Source organism: Trichoderma evansii (assembly GCF_050947405.1).
Source record: "Trichoderma evansii strain SZMC 28006 chromosome Unknown GGI43scaffold_21, whole genome shotgun sequence".
NCBI lineage: Eukaryota > Fungi > Ascomycota > Sordariomycetes > Hypocreales > Hypocreaceae > Trichoderma > Trichoderma evansii.
The window spans coordinates 232,538-245,750 of record NW_028145185.1 but is presented as its reverse complement, the minus strand read 5'-3'; the positions used below and the strand labels follow the sequence as shown (position 1 = coordinate 245,750).

The window sequence follows — 13,213 nt, the reverse complement described above, 5'->3', positions numbered from 1 at the left end:
AACCTTTTCCGACGCTTCAAGCAAGTGCTGATGGTGGGGAGCGGACATTAGGAAAACAGGGCTACGGCTAACTCTCTGGGGAAATACTCGGGTTTCGCAGCCAGACTATACGGTTAGATGGCAAGCCCAATTTGCAGTGCGGAGAACGGTTTGCGGGGGTGGCTCTGCTGCCAATTGGTGTCTGCTGTCAGGCGGCCACCCGTGCATGCAAACTGGACGCATGGGAGTTCGGATCGTGGGCCAGGGGTACGCCGAGCCGGAGCGACGATCCAGTGCCGTTTGGTGGTGTGAGCGTGCAAGGGCATGTCATTCCTACATGCGGTGGCGTTGGCATTAGTAAACTATCAACTGCCATGGCAATGAGGGCGGTGCACAGCTGAAACCCAGGATTCGGAAAAGCATCCAGCCATGAACGATTCATCCGCCTAGGGGGAGCAGATCTCTAGGAGCTCGATAGCCGTCATCCGTCTTGCAGCTCTAGTTTGCGGGTTGGATGATCCTTCGACAGCTTGCGAGGAATGATGATGTGAATTGGAAGAATTGAAGTCGACGGTTTCTATATTCCAGAGCTTAGTCATCTGCTGCAATTTATCTCTGCTGGCAGGCTTACCTTGTATACCGCCAAGTAATACTGGGTGCTTACCTACCTACTTGGGTGCCGTCTCCTATCCCTTAATCTCTTAGCTGACGCTGCTTTATAGAATATTTGGAATATCTGAAAGACTTATACGAGCTATTACATATTATCAAGGGTATACATCTGGAAAGCACCAAACGCACCATCCTTCTATGCAGTTAGAAGAGACTGTCCAGATTGATCAACAAGATACATATCAGTTCATCACTCATGCAAACGTAAAACAGAGTAGAGCTGGCCAGGCATAATCGGCAAGTCTATTGCTATGTAAAGCCATATCTGAGAGGGGTGTAAAATGACAAAAAGAGAAGAAGTGAATGTGTGTGGTGAGAGAGTAATAAAAAAAAGCTAGTATGTAGTGTAAAAGAGTTCATGCAAACGATGCTGCAGGGCCGGCACGCCAGCCTCAGCGCCTTGATTCCCGAAAATTCTAATTCAATCCAAAGAAACCCGAATTTTGATAATGCTTTTCCTCCAATCCCTCCATGATGAAATAAATCAAGAATAAACCAGTTTTGCCCTTCGTTGTACTCATAAGCGTACAGCAGCAGGGCCCCTTTTGAACGCAAAATAAAAAATCATGAACCACTTGTCCCAATGTTTTTTTGTTTTGTATTTAAACAAATCAAAATCCAAGTACCGAAATAAAATAAAAAGAAAATTGTGCAAGCCTCACTCACAGTCAACGTCTTTTGACATCACAGTGGTGGTCTTTCAATCTAAACAAACTGCTCAGTCGTGGCTTGCCCCGAGATTGAGTATTTTGGCTCCTCAGCTGCCTTCCCGTTTGGAGGGAGAGGGTTACACCTCATGGTGAGGGTTGCTGGTTGTCGATCCTTGGTGGCGTCGACCAACACTGAGGCCTCGGCCAGGGACGTGCACCGAAGGATGCAGGTGGAGGGTGTCCTCAGTGCGGCTCACGTCGAAGCTGGCGCCCCGGTAGCTGGATTGGCGCTGGACAGACGCTCCGTCGTCCTGGTGAGCGCCAAACTGAGATCCTCGGACTCCAGTTTGGGCCTCCTCATCATATGCCTGGATTCTGGGGCTTGTAGGGAATGTTCCAGAGTTGCTATCCGAAGGTGTAAGTCCGGTCAAACCCTCACCCGCTCGTCGGCGGCCGCCACGCTGGCTGGTCTCCTTCTTCAAAAGATCCGGCTCGTCGCCAGGGTCTCTAGACGCGATTGAGCGAGTATCAGAATCCCACATACCCGTGGTTTCGACGGCGAGGTTTCGGTTTGAATTGAGCACAGATGCTGCGTTCTTCTCTGACTGAAACAGCTCTTCCTGGGTCTGATCCATTGTCGGTACCATGCGCCCGGCATCAGTTGCCTTGGCTGCCTTGTCTCGGCTCTCAATAGCCCACGAATCGCTAACAGCCACAGAGTAAGTAGGATTAGTGGGTCCACCAAGAGCCTCCCCACCGCCGCCAGGAGGAAGGATGGGAACTTTCTTCATAGCAATGGCCAGAGCACACATGAACTTGGAGCGGCGAGTGGCTCGGACGCGCTCGTTGTGCCAGTTGGACTTGTGCTTGATGGCGAGTTTTAGAGTCAGCTTGTCAAGGTTATTGACACCGCCAACACCAATGCTGAAGTCGGGTTGGAAGTCTCGAGAGTTCTCAGGCGCGCGAACAAATTTCTCCATCTCTGCACGGAGCAGCTCGATATCTTCAAATGAAGTGTCAAAAGAGATGTCGACAGTGAAGCTCTCCGACATGGCCTTGCTTCGAGTAATATTTTCGATCCAGAGATTATTCAATACAATGTTGGGGACCTGCGAAACCTGCATTTTATCGGTGCGTGTGAAAACAGTATACAAGAGGGAAATACGGTCGACCAGCATTTGCGTGCCGGAAACCTCGATACGATCACCGACATCGTAGGGGTGTTTGACGAAAAGAAAGATGCAAGAACCAAGGAACTCTTGGGTAGTAACGGCAAAGACAAAGGAAAGAGATAAAAGAGCGGTTCCGGCGGTGGCGATGGTTGTGAGCAGACTGCTGTTGAAGAAGGACAGAAAGATAAAAACAGTGATCAGTAACACTACGAACAGCAAGACCTTATCAAATGCTGTTAGGGCCTGACCAATGTCTTTCATGCCTTCGGCAATAGCCTTCCGCTCTTTACCCATCTCCACAACTTTACGTAGCATTTCCTCGAGGCTGATATCCCCGTTGGCGTCGGTATCGATGGCCTCAAAGGCCTCTTCGGCCTCCGCCTTGTAGGCTGGTCCAAGAACCTCTTCCACGTCATCAGGGTAGAGCGCGTCCCGGCCCTCGATGACAAAGGACATCCAGAGACGCCTAGCCAGGGCCTCGGAAGATCGCTTCTTCTCCAAGGCTTCGATAACAATGGAGTGGGCGGAATTGGGGTTAAAGACGTGCTTGCCCGTGATTTCACTTGCAAGGTTGCCAAAGACGGATGTCACCTTGTCACCAAATCGGCCGACGTCACCAATGATCCTCGCAGGAGCAACACCGCCAACACTAGACTTGCCGGCTTTGCGTCGGAGCATCATCTCGATACTATCTTCGATGATATAATCTTCTTCGGCAAATTCGGGGCAGTACATAGGGAAGAGTGTGCGAGAGGCATCGTACAAAAGACCCAGGAGGTGAATTTCCCTCTTGGAGTCTTTGATGCGGTTATCAAAGGATCGCTGATGATACGATACACCAATGAGCTGAACAATGGCCTTTTCACCGAGAAGGATGGCAGAAGACACGAAGCAGGCACCAAGGACACGCTCCAGGTTGACGACCCAGGCAATTCCATCAGAGTAAGCTTGAGCAAAGATAGTCTTGAAAGTAAGCCACGAAGCCAGGCCCCAGAAGAAGATGGAAATGATAATGGTCAGATTCTGAAGAACCGTAGCGTATTTGCGAGTGCCTGCACTGACGATGCCGCAGAAGAACATGAAGACGTGTGGGAGAAACCAAACAGCTACCTTGACGCCCCATAGAGAGAGCCAGGAGATTTGAATCCAGAGAAAGAGATAGAAGAGAGGGGGGCCACGGGCGCCGTCATTCGTGCCGAGGCGGATGTCGTTTTTGTGGCCGGTAAGGGGAAGCACAATCAGAGGAACTGCCAGCAAGATGCCAACGGGGACGACGTAAACCATGTATCGTGTGATGACTGAGAAGCCGACGATCTTGGCATACAGTCGACCCATGGCGTTCATGCTGACATCCTCGCCGGTTTGTCTGCGCTTCAGGCTTTCGTCGTCCATCTTCCGTCGACGGCCTGCATGGCGATGGTGCGCGCCATGCTTTTCATTGTGCTCGTCGTTGCTGTGGGCATTGAGCATCGGTCTTCTGGCTCCAGTGGTGGAAGCGTTGCTCTTGACGGTTGTCAGAGGGGCCAGAGGGATGCCGCCGGGATTGTCGTTGTCCATGTCGCGGGAATCGTTTCCTCCGAGAGGGATGAATCCAGTTGAGCTCCGTGAGGCGCGAGAGGCTTGCCTATTCGCCATATGAAAATTTCCCCGGGCTGCGACAGGTGCCGAGTAAAAAATGAATGGGTAGCTCGCGCAGTTTATATACCAAGAGGGCTATAAATAGGCACTGGATATACCCGCGGCTGTGGTGTGGTGTGGTGTTGCGACTTAATGAAGCTAACAGAAAACTAAGGCTGTTTGTTCCTGTTCCGCTTTCTTTTTCTAGAAAAGAAGATTACAAGGATAGCCCGATTGCTTTGTTTAAAGCTCAGAATATCCACACAGCATGAAGGAGGTAGGCGTGGTCTAATAAACAGCGTTACAATGCACCCCACGATGAGCCAACGCTGTGCCAAGCAGGGGGCATAAAAAAAGCCGGCGAGAGCGATGTTTCAAATATCGCGGGCGAGGGAAGGCCGCTGCTGAAGACCCGCTCCAGGTGAATTGAGTTTGCAGGAAAGGCCCCGAAAAAGAAGAATGACAGGTCAAAGATGCACGAATAATTCGCTGATGATGCTGAGAACCCCAGAGTCTTGGCCCAGGAGGGTTATAAATGTCCGATACGAATGCCAAAGGGAGGCCCGTGCCAACACCAGGATTGGCTCGAAGCGAGAAAGGCGAGGGGACAATGCGCAGAAGAACACGAGTAAAGAAAGAATGGAAAAAGGTAAAAGAAATCCTTGACCAAACTCTAGAAAAGAGGTGACAGGAGAGAGAGAGAGGAGTGAATGAAGAGACGAGGGTGAGAGGATGGATGGCAAGTAAATACCAAGAGGGCACTAGGGGCGTTTCAGGATATATAAAAAAAAAATGAGTGAACCAGGGCAAAAGAATGAGAGGACAGCTGTTAGATCCTTTTAGGTAGCCAAGAAAAATTCAATCTAAACGAGTGGGAAAGGGAGGAGTCGAAATTGTGGAGAGGATGAGCGGGTTTAAAGCTGCAAAACAGATGATCTCTGGGAAGAAGAAAGGGAACAAGAAAGAGAGAGAAAAAAAAACTCGTGACTGGTGAAACAAGAGCCAACGACGGCTGGAGGTTCTTCTCGATCTCACTGGCCGCCGGCAGGCCCTGGTTGAAAGGGGCGATCGGCGTCCAAGTCGTGGGTACAAGAGCGTGCAGTAGCGGCTGGTGGCGGCTGCTAGGCTAGCCACTCGGGGTGCCAGGTACCGCATACGAGGTGCGCCGGCGGCGGCCACAGTGGAGCAGCCGCTAGAAGGGAAGGGCTGCGCTGTAAAGTGGGCTGGCGAGGCCAGAGGACAGCTGAAAAAGGGCCTGGTCGGTGCTACGTCGTTGCACGCAATGGTGCACGTAATACACGTACCTGGCTCTGCAGGCACCATAATATCTGGTAGTACTGGCACATGTGCTACCATCCATCAAAGTACCGAGTACAGTCCTTGGTCTCGGCACCTCCCACCTAGTGCTGCACCGTTCAAGAAGCTGTTCCATTCATCATCAATTCATTACTTTCAACACCAGTCGACTCAACCAAACAATATGTACCACCTGCAATTTCTCTGCCTGCTTTCGACGGAGCATACATGTGTAAGCCGGCTGCAAGCCACCATGCAGGGGGCCACGGTTCATGTTGCTGTTCATGTCCATGCAGAGCCCTGCAGCGAATCCCTGTCTCCCAGTGAGGCAGTACAGTGGAAACAGACCACCAGGCCACGCGACGCCTTCTCTGCCCTCAGTCTTCCAAGTTTTTCAAAGCAGAATCCATTGACTAATAGGTAGCGACGCTTAGGTTCCCGCAATGAATGGACCAAGAATGGGGCCAGTGTCAGCCAGGGACAAGTTCCCAGTACCGCCAGGAGCCAATCCAAGTGGAGCATCTGCTGTTTGCTGGGCACGCACAGGGACGCGCACCAAGGGTTTTACGAGCACTTCCATAACGCATCGACAATGGCCATCTAACGGAGAGATTAAGCTTGTAATGAAAGCCAGAGCCCGATACGAACTCTGCGACTGTTTGCGGTTCTATTTTTCAAAAACGCCTTACTTACAAATTTCCCCTTTTAGCCCTCCTTTTCCTTAAGGCCCAATCGGCCGCGTTGCCTCTCCCGACGCCACGGCGCCTTTAGTGATGAGACTCTGAGTGTATCCAAATTCGTGCGAGCAGCAACTCGTACTGCGGCGATGACCTGCTCGCTCCCCTGGCACGGCACATTCGCCGTCTCTCCACAGCGTATCCATCGGAAAAGCTACCATCCTTTAGCAGCCTATAACGGCATTGCCCAGAAGGCGAGCTAGAAGGAGAAAGAGAAGAAAAAGCAGTCGCTGAAACATTCCGTGTGCCCCTGACGCTACGCTCACAAGTCAAACGGCGGCCAAACCTTGTTCAGCCTTAGTCGGCATGTGCTTTGTGTCAGTAATTTCAATGACAGGTGTGCCTTTCGTTTGTTTCTTTTTGCTGTCAAACTATCGACAGCTGAGACAAGAAGAAACGACCATCAAAATCAGCAAAATACACACAACATAGAGAGCATCGTTTTCGTTATCCACCCGCTGTTCCGCCACCGCTTTCCAAGCATGCCTTAGCCTCTGCTATTCTTACTAGAAACAAACCGGATCGCCATCAGCTGCGAGAGAGCCCGTCCAAACGACGTTAGATGGCCCAGCGAGCATTCGCAAGACGGCCTAGTCGGAACAGCCATCCCGGCTTGCCTGCCAAGGAGCCACACACACCCAAATCAAATACATTGAAATGCCATGAACGACAGCTAACAATTGCATGAACGCGATAGATGATAACCATAACGCCCGTCCCATTTACTGATCCTACTAAAACGAAACGCATGAAAACCAGTCGCGAGATCTAATTAAAAGGAAAAAGAGCAAAAAAAAATTAAGATTCCAAAAGGCCTGCGCTGCATGACTCACCCAGTGCCAGTGAACCACACCTCGCGAAGCTGTCACATCTCACCCACCCGTCTCAAGATCTCCCCTCCCTCCACAATCTGGTAGGATTATAGCACACGCATACTTTGTACATAAAAAACCGCGAGCTCCATTGTCGCGCATATTTCGCTCGCTCGCTCTCTTTCAGCTCCTCCAAAAGCGGGCCGCAAAGCGACGGACAATTTTCAACGACATGACAGATAGAACGATGCAGCTACCGGGACCTACTACTACTGCATGCTAGCATACAGGAAGTACTGGATACCTGCTCTGGTGATGCCATCGACTTGCTTCGCTTCCCTCTGCTTCCGAACAATCCCTCGTATGCATCAACAGCTCCAGCAATTCCATCAACTTGACCGTCCAATCACCATCCCGCGATCTCAACCTGTATGGGCTCCATCTCCCGATCGTCACTCGCCCAAGGAAAAAGATCGCCGCCCCCTCCCTTGACCCTTGACTGTCGATCAGAAGCTTGGTATTCGCATACTGGTCATAAGCTCTGCTTATCAGCGTAATGTAAACAAAAATAGACCCAAGCTCATATGAATTCGTCTCGGGGATTCCCCTCCCCCCATTGCCGAGGCATCCAGTGCCATTACATCCGCAAATCCGTGATGATATCATACGCTCCCACCGCGTCGTAGACGAGCCATGCATTACTCTCAATTAAGTAACAATGCCTTAGAGATCTATAGACGTTTTTGACTCCATAAAATTACACGTCTTGCATCTCAAGGTATCATCGAGAGCTGCTGCAGTGGAGTCAGTGACGTCGACGTCGCCGAACCTATCTCTGCTCCACCCACGATCTATCTATGCAGCTATGCCTGCTGCACAGATGATAATATTTTTTCCCAGCTTTGATAAGCCTAAAGCTATAGATCCTCTCCCGCCACCGATCGATTGTGCCGTCGGTATCGTCGAATCATCGTGGGGCTTCTTGCGGAGAAGTTCAGATGCATTAGATCGAGTGGGCTTCGCATAGCTTTCCTTTCTTGGGAACGCGATAGAGGACCATCCATCTGGCGGGAACTTGGATAAGATTAAGAGAGAAAAAATAACGTAGTAATGATGAGAGCTGTCAATGTTTTATATACATATATGTATATATATTATATACTAGGCTTATCTAATATCGTGTCTGTACAATCATGTGCATTACAGATCAACATCTTTATCCACAAAAACCAACCTCTGATCTGTTTCTCTCTCTCTCTTCCAATTCATAACTCTGATAGTAGAAAAACCAAGAGAGAAAATGCAGTTCAATAATAACAACGCCAGCCCAGTAGAAACAACGTGACTCAACGTCAGTTAAATAGGTAGAGCGAATAAAAAAAAAATCAAAACAGAGAACTTGGGGTATCGCTTCCAGCATGCGCCATAAATTTGTTCCCATCCCGTCTTCCTTCCGTGGTATCATGAGGTTTAGAAATGAAACACACGCCCGCTAATCAATGATTCCAGCAAAATCAACGCCCAAAAATAATACCAGGGAAAACGCCATCCAAAATGAAGAAAACAAAATCAAAGGGGAAATCCACAAAAAAAAAAAAAAGAAGCAGAGAATAACACCGGAAACATATCTGAAATCACACTGCTTCCGAAGAAGGCGGCCTGGGGTTTACGGTCACCGGTGTAAAGCCAACAATGTCTTTCAACTCGACCTTGGCCTTGTCGTTCTCAAACTGATCCTCGCCATCTTCAGAGTCGTGATGCTCGGCCACATCCAGCGTGTACAACGGTTCGAGCGTCGCGTCTTTCCGAAACAAGATCCATCGCTTGATCCACCATGGTAACGTCTTGGTCACCTGGTACTTCATAAAGACTCGCGAGGGCACGGCAAAGATATAGTCCAGCTCCTCCAGCGTCCGCTGCTTCGTCTCGGGAAGCCAGAGGAAAATCATGAGTAGCGCAACAACGTTGAAGAGCGCATACAATCCAAACGAGCCTGTGACACCTAGTTTGGCAAGCATCAGGGGGAACGTGATGGATAGCACGGCTGCCCAGAACAGACAGGTCGCTACCGCAAACGCCATGCCCACCTCACGGTGCGACAGAGGAAACACTTCGGCCGAATACGTAAACGGGACAGGGCCTTCGCCTGGAGAGTAAAATGCTGCGAATAAGTAAATGAAGAAAGCAACAAAACCCAGGTGAGGTCCATTTTTCCCCGGTATCAGATTGCAGAGACCTGCAGCCAGCAGCGTCCATGCCATCTGCGGAAAGGTGAATAGGAGGAGAGACCGCCGACCAAAAGTATCAATCGTCCATACGGCAGGAAAGGCGAACAAAAAGTTAACCAGACCAAAACCCCATGAGGCCCAGAGGGATCCGGTTTGGCTCGCTCCTGCATCTAGAAAGACAGTAGACGAGTAAAAAGCAATGATGTTGATGCCGCACATCTGCTGCGCAATCATGACTGTAAAAGCCGCCAGAGTCGCACGGCGAACTCGGGGCAGGGTAAAAAGCTCTATGAATCGCTTGACATAGTTGCCATTGCCTATAAACTCAGCTTCCACTTCGAGCTGAACGTGTATGTAGTAAATATCGCGACCGGCCTGGATAGGGTTGTTTCGAAGGCGGAGCAAAGATCGCATGGCATCTCTATATCGATTCTTCTTGATATACCAACGCGGCGACTCGGGGCAAAAGTATACAAGGCACACCAGTGGCACGGCCGGGATGAAAGCTGAGCCCAGCTGATATCTCCAAGCTTCGGGACCGATCCCCATGACTGCGAGGTTAGCGCACGTCCCGAGAAAGATGCCGAATGCGTTCCACAGCTGCCAGCTCATAACGAGAGCACCTCGAATAGGGGCTGGTGAGTTTTCTGCAGCAAAGATGGGTACTATTTATCGAATCCAAGTCAGTCTAAAGCTGTTTGGTACATCTAAAAAGCCAAAAAGTCAAAAATGAGGAGCCAGTTAAACTCACCAGTAGAGGCCTTTGCGCCCATCCCAACGCCCATGAGTAGACGGCATATCAAGAGCCTTGGCCACGTATTGCAAAAGGCACTCCCCAGGACGGGCCAAAGACAAAAGTTGGCAGCCACGAAAATGGCCCCGCGGCGGCCAAAGTGGAAGTTCAAGGGATCCGACAGCCAGCAGCCGACAAGCGATGTCCCAATGTATGGCGCAGCATTAACGAGGCCAACGATGAGCTTGTCGTGGATGCTATCGGAGTCTATACCGTAAGCACGAGGAAAGGCGAGGTTTGCACCGTTTGACCCGGTCTGGTCCCAGCCCTGCACCGCAGCGCCGATGGAGCACGTAACGACGGTCAAGAACAGAGTCCAGGGAATCCGCCACTTGTGCAGCACCTCGTTGCGAAGAGCTTCAACCTCTTGTGGGCTCAGGGCCTCGGAGCCGGTGATGTCCTCGTAGCCAGTAGGGTCCTGAGCAACAAGCGCGCCCTTGCGAATGATGGAGCGATAGTCCTCTAGGGACTTGATGCGGCAGAAGTCGTCGACATCGTTTAGCAGAGTTCGTCGCGGGATGCCGACGAGTGGGTTCTTGATTCTAAGACACGGGGAAACGGGAGATGGACAAATTAGACGAGCTCAGGGAGGAAGAATGGAGGGGCTCACCACGTGGTGGCGAAGAACAATGGGCGGGTGAACTCACTTTGCTTCAGTGTTTGCATTGAAGTTTATGCTGTTTCTCGCTTTTGAGCGGTCTGCAGACTCGGCTGAGAACGACGACGAGACATGGTACTCATTGGAGGTTCTGTGGCGGATTCGGTCAGCTTCAGCATCAGCGTTGGCTCTAGCTTCAGTATCAGCGGCAGGTAACGGTGACGGCGATGATGATGATAAGGCACGAGACATTGTCTGATACCCCAAGAGTGTTTCAAGCCAAAGGAAAAGACAGACGCAGATGCAGTGGCAAATGAAAAGGCGTAATAATTATATAAGAAGGGAACCTACATTGTGATCTCGTCGACCCGACTCTGCGACGACGACGACGATGACATGGCGGTGATTGAGCGGCACCGACGCCGACGACGAGCAAATCCGGGGAAGCGTCAACCACGCACAACAGATGTGGGGATCCGACCCGATCCCCCTCTGGCAATCTCTCCCTCGAGCCTCTGCGATTGCACAGCTGGGCGGAGACGAGAGCGGATACGTCGTAATAGTGCGTGCAGCGCAAATGGCAGGTCGGCCCGGGGTGGTGTCTAAGCAGATGGAGAGAGAAACGGGAAAACAGAGGCGGGCAAAGACAGGCGTGGGAGAGGAAACAATGAGAGATGCGATTGCAGCCGAGGAAAAGGGAAGAAAAAGGCACCACAAGCTAGTTCGGATCCAAGTTCTGATGGCCACGCCTCGCTCTTTGCGTGGTAGTCGAGAAGCGAGAAGCCGGTTTGGTCCACCGGGCCGCTCTCGCTATTTGGCGTGGAGAAGGGGAGCAAAAAAAAAATAGAGAAAAGGGCCCAGGAATCCGGTGGAGCGCCCTGTTCTGGGTCAAGTAAGCCGGTCAGGAACCAGAAGCAGTGAAGAAGCAGAAGAATAGCAATATCTTGGATGGTTGGCGGAGGAGGCAAAAAGAGAAGCTCCGTCGTGTATGGATGGGCCACCGGCAGCAGCAAGCATCGATGATCCGGTGGTTTGAGCAATGGCGCCAGGGCGAACAGAGCAAAAAAGGCAGCATGTGAGTGAGCCGGGACGGCAAAAAACAGGAGGCGAAAATAAACCACCAAAAAGCACCAAGGCAGTGGTTAATCCAGAAACGAGTAAGTAAGCCCCCCCGGCAGCTCTTCAGACGTGCTAGCGCAGCGTTACACACACGGTGAGGCTATGAGGAAAAGGCGGAAACGAGTTGATAGTATCGTAATAGTAACACTACCGGCTCCGTACTAGCCACCAGAACTGGGGGAAAAACTGGGATGCCATGGGGGGGATGGAGCCATGGGGTTCCAGCAGCCGCTAGCAGGGATACGAGAGGCCTTTCCAGCACTGTCAACAGCAGTCGAAGGATTTTGCCAATCAATGCGCCGACAATGGCACACACACATGCTTCGAATCTCACGCTTCCGTCGTCTGCGCTGGGCCATGCCATGCGAGATCCTGGAAAGAGACATTTTCCATCCCTTTTTCCCTCCTCCCCCCCATGTTTCGCTAGTAAAAAGTCGCTGCAGCAGAGGTCAGAGAAGTGCCCGTCATGCCTAATGAAGTTGGTTCAAAGGGGGGGAAGAGGCGTCTGTTTTCCTCGGCGTCCCCGAAAAAAAAAAAGAACAATAGACTCAGCCAGGGCACGTGGAAGAGGGACGCCCAGCACGCGACAGCCGGCCATTGAAGGAACCGCACCAGGTACCTGAAAGTTTGACCATGGCGAGACGGTGGCAACAGGTCTCAGAGACGCACACAGTGGGCGCAAATGCCACCCAAGAACAGACCTAGACGCAAGCCAGAAGAAATTCCCCAGCACGCACATTGAGCTTTTTTTGCGGGGAGAAGGCTGCGTCGAGTCGCACTTCTCCACAGACAGCAGCTGGCCTCCGCAAAATGGCCTGTGGCGGCCACTCACAGCGTCTGGCTGGCGTTGCGCCCCCAGCTTTCGCGCTGTGCACTGTATGGCGGCGGCGGGGGCTTCGACTCGCTATAAACGGGTATTAGTGCTGGCTGGCCGTAGGATCTGCTGCTTACTGCAAAGGCATCGAGTAAGCGGAGAGCCGCGCGCCGGCATTGAAAGCAACTAAGCTGCAACTGCCATGGCCAGACCGCTAGGAGAACAAGGTTAATACAACTCGGCCGCGCAACGCACATGTTGACGGCGCCCTTATGATGACGGCGTCGCGGTGACATCCAGGCGCTATTCAGGCCCGGATCCCGCAATCCCAGGGCCGGGAGATCATGGCCCAGGCCCAGCAGAGCAAAAGCCGGGGCCCGATCCCCAGGGCCAGGTGTTGCCGCCCCTCCATCACGGATAGTGGGCATATACATAGTAGTTGTATCTCGTATTCACCCGTTGCATAACAGCTGGAGGTGTTGGCTCTTAAGTCAAGCTTTGGTACTTGTGCAGATATGTGCTGATAAAATAAGGAGTTGATTGAGAAAAAGAACAAGTATAAGACTGAGGCTGTAAATGGTACTCTATTTTTAACTGTATCCCACCAACCAACGTCAGAGAAGCAACTCTCTGATTACTGAAATGATCTACCAACGAAGATCACTTGTTTCCAAATCGCTGTTAAATATAGTTAGCGGTACTAAACTGCGGAAGTAAATTGAGCCT

The 13,213-nt window shown here is 51.3% G+C and overlaps 2 protein-coding genes across 2 annotated transcripts; both read right to left on the bottom strand.

The window, feature by feature from the left end:
* Positions 1-712: 712 nt before the first annotated feature.
* Positions 713-4,483, bottom strand: GGI43DRAFT_188812 (Mechanosensitive ion channel-domain-containing protein). The gene has a single exon (XM_083199929.1). It carries the CDS (start codon positions 4,106-4,108, stop codon positions 1,439-1,441), a length of 2,670 nt encoding a protein of 889 aa, XP_083057426.1. The 5' UTR covers positions 4,109-4,483; the 3' UTR covers positions 713-1,438.
* A 4,001-nt stretch (positions 4,484-8,484) lies between these two features.
* Positions 8,485-11,203, bottom strand: GGI43DRAFT_188882 (uncharacterized protein). The gene is made up of 4 exons (XM_083199931.1): positions 10,906-11,203; positions 10,604-10,705; positions 9,915-10,498; positions 8,485-9,828 (listed from the first exon to the last, which is right to left on the bottom strand). The coding sequence occupies exons 1-4, from the start codon at positions 10,950-10,952 to the stop codon at positions 8,570-8,572; spliced, it is 1,992 nt and encodes a 663-aa protein (XP_083057425.1). The 5' UTR covers positions 10,953-11,203; the 3' UTR covers positions 8,485-8,569.
* Between the last annotated feature and the right edge of the window lie 2,010 nt (positions 11,204-13,213).

Bases quoted from the DNA above. Each gene is read 5' to 3' on its own strand.
- GGI43DRAFT_188812 (XM_083199929.1), bottom strand. From the start codon at position 4,108: ATGGCGAATAGGCAAGCCTCTCGCGCCTCACGGAGCTCAACTGGATTC.
- GGI43DRAFT_188882 (XM_083199931.1), bottom strand. From the start codon at position 10,952: ATGTCATCGTCGTCGTCGTCGCAGAGTCGGGTCGACGAGATCACAAT. The intron at 10,706-10,905 runs GTAGGTTCCCTT...AATCCGCCACAG, and splicing joins CGGGTCGACGAGATCACAAT to AACCTCCAATGAGTACCATG. The intron at 10,499-10,603 runs GTGAGTTCACCC...CCCGTGTCTTAG, and splicing joins AATGCAAACACTGAAGCAAA to AATCAAGAACCCACTCGTCG.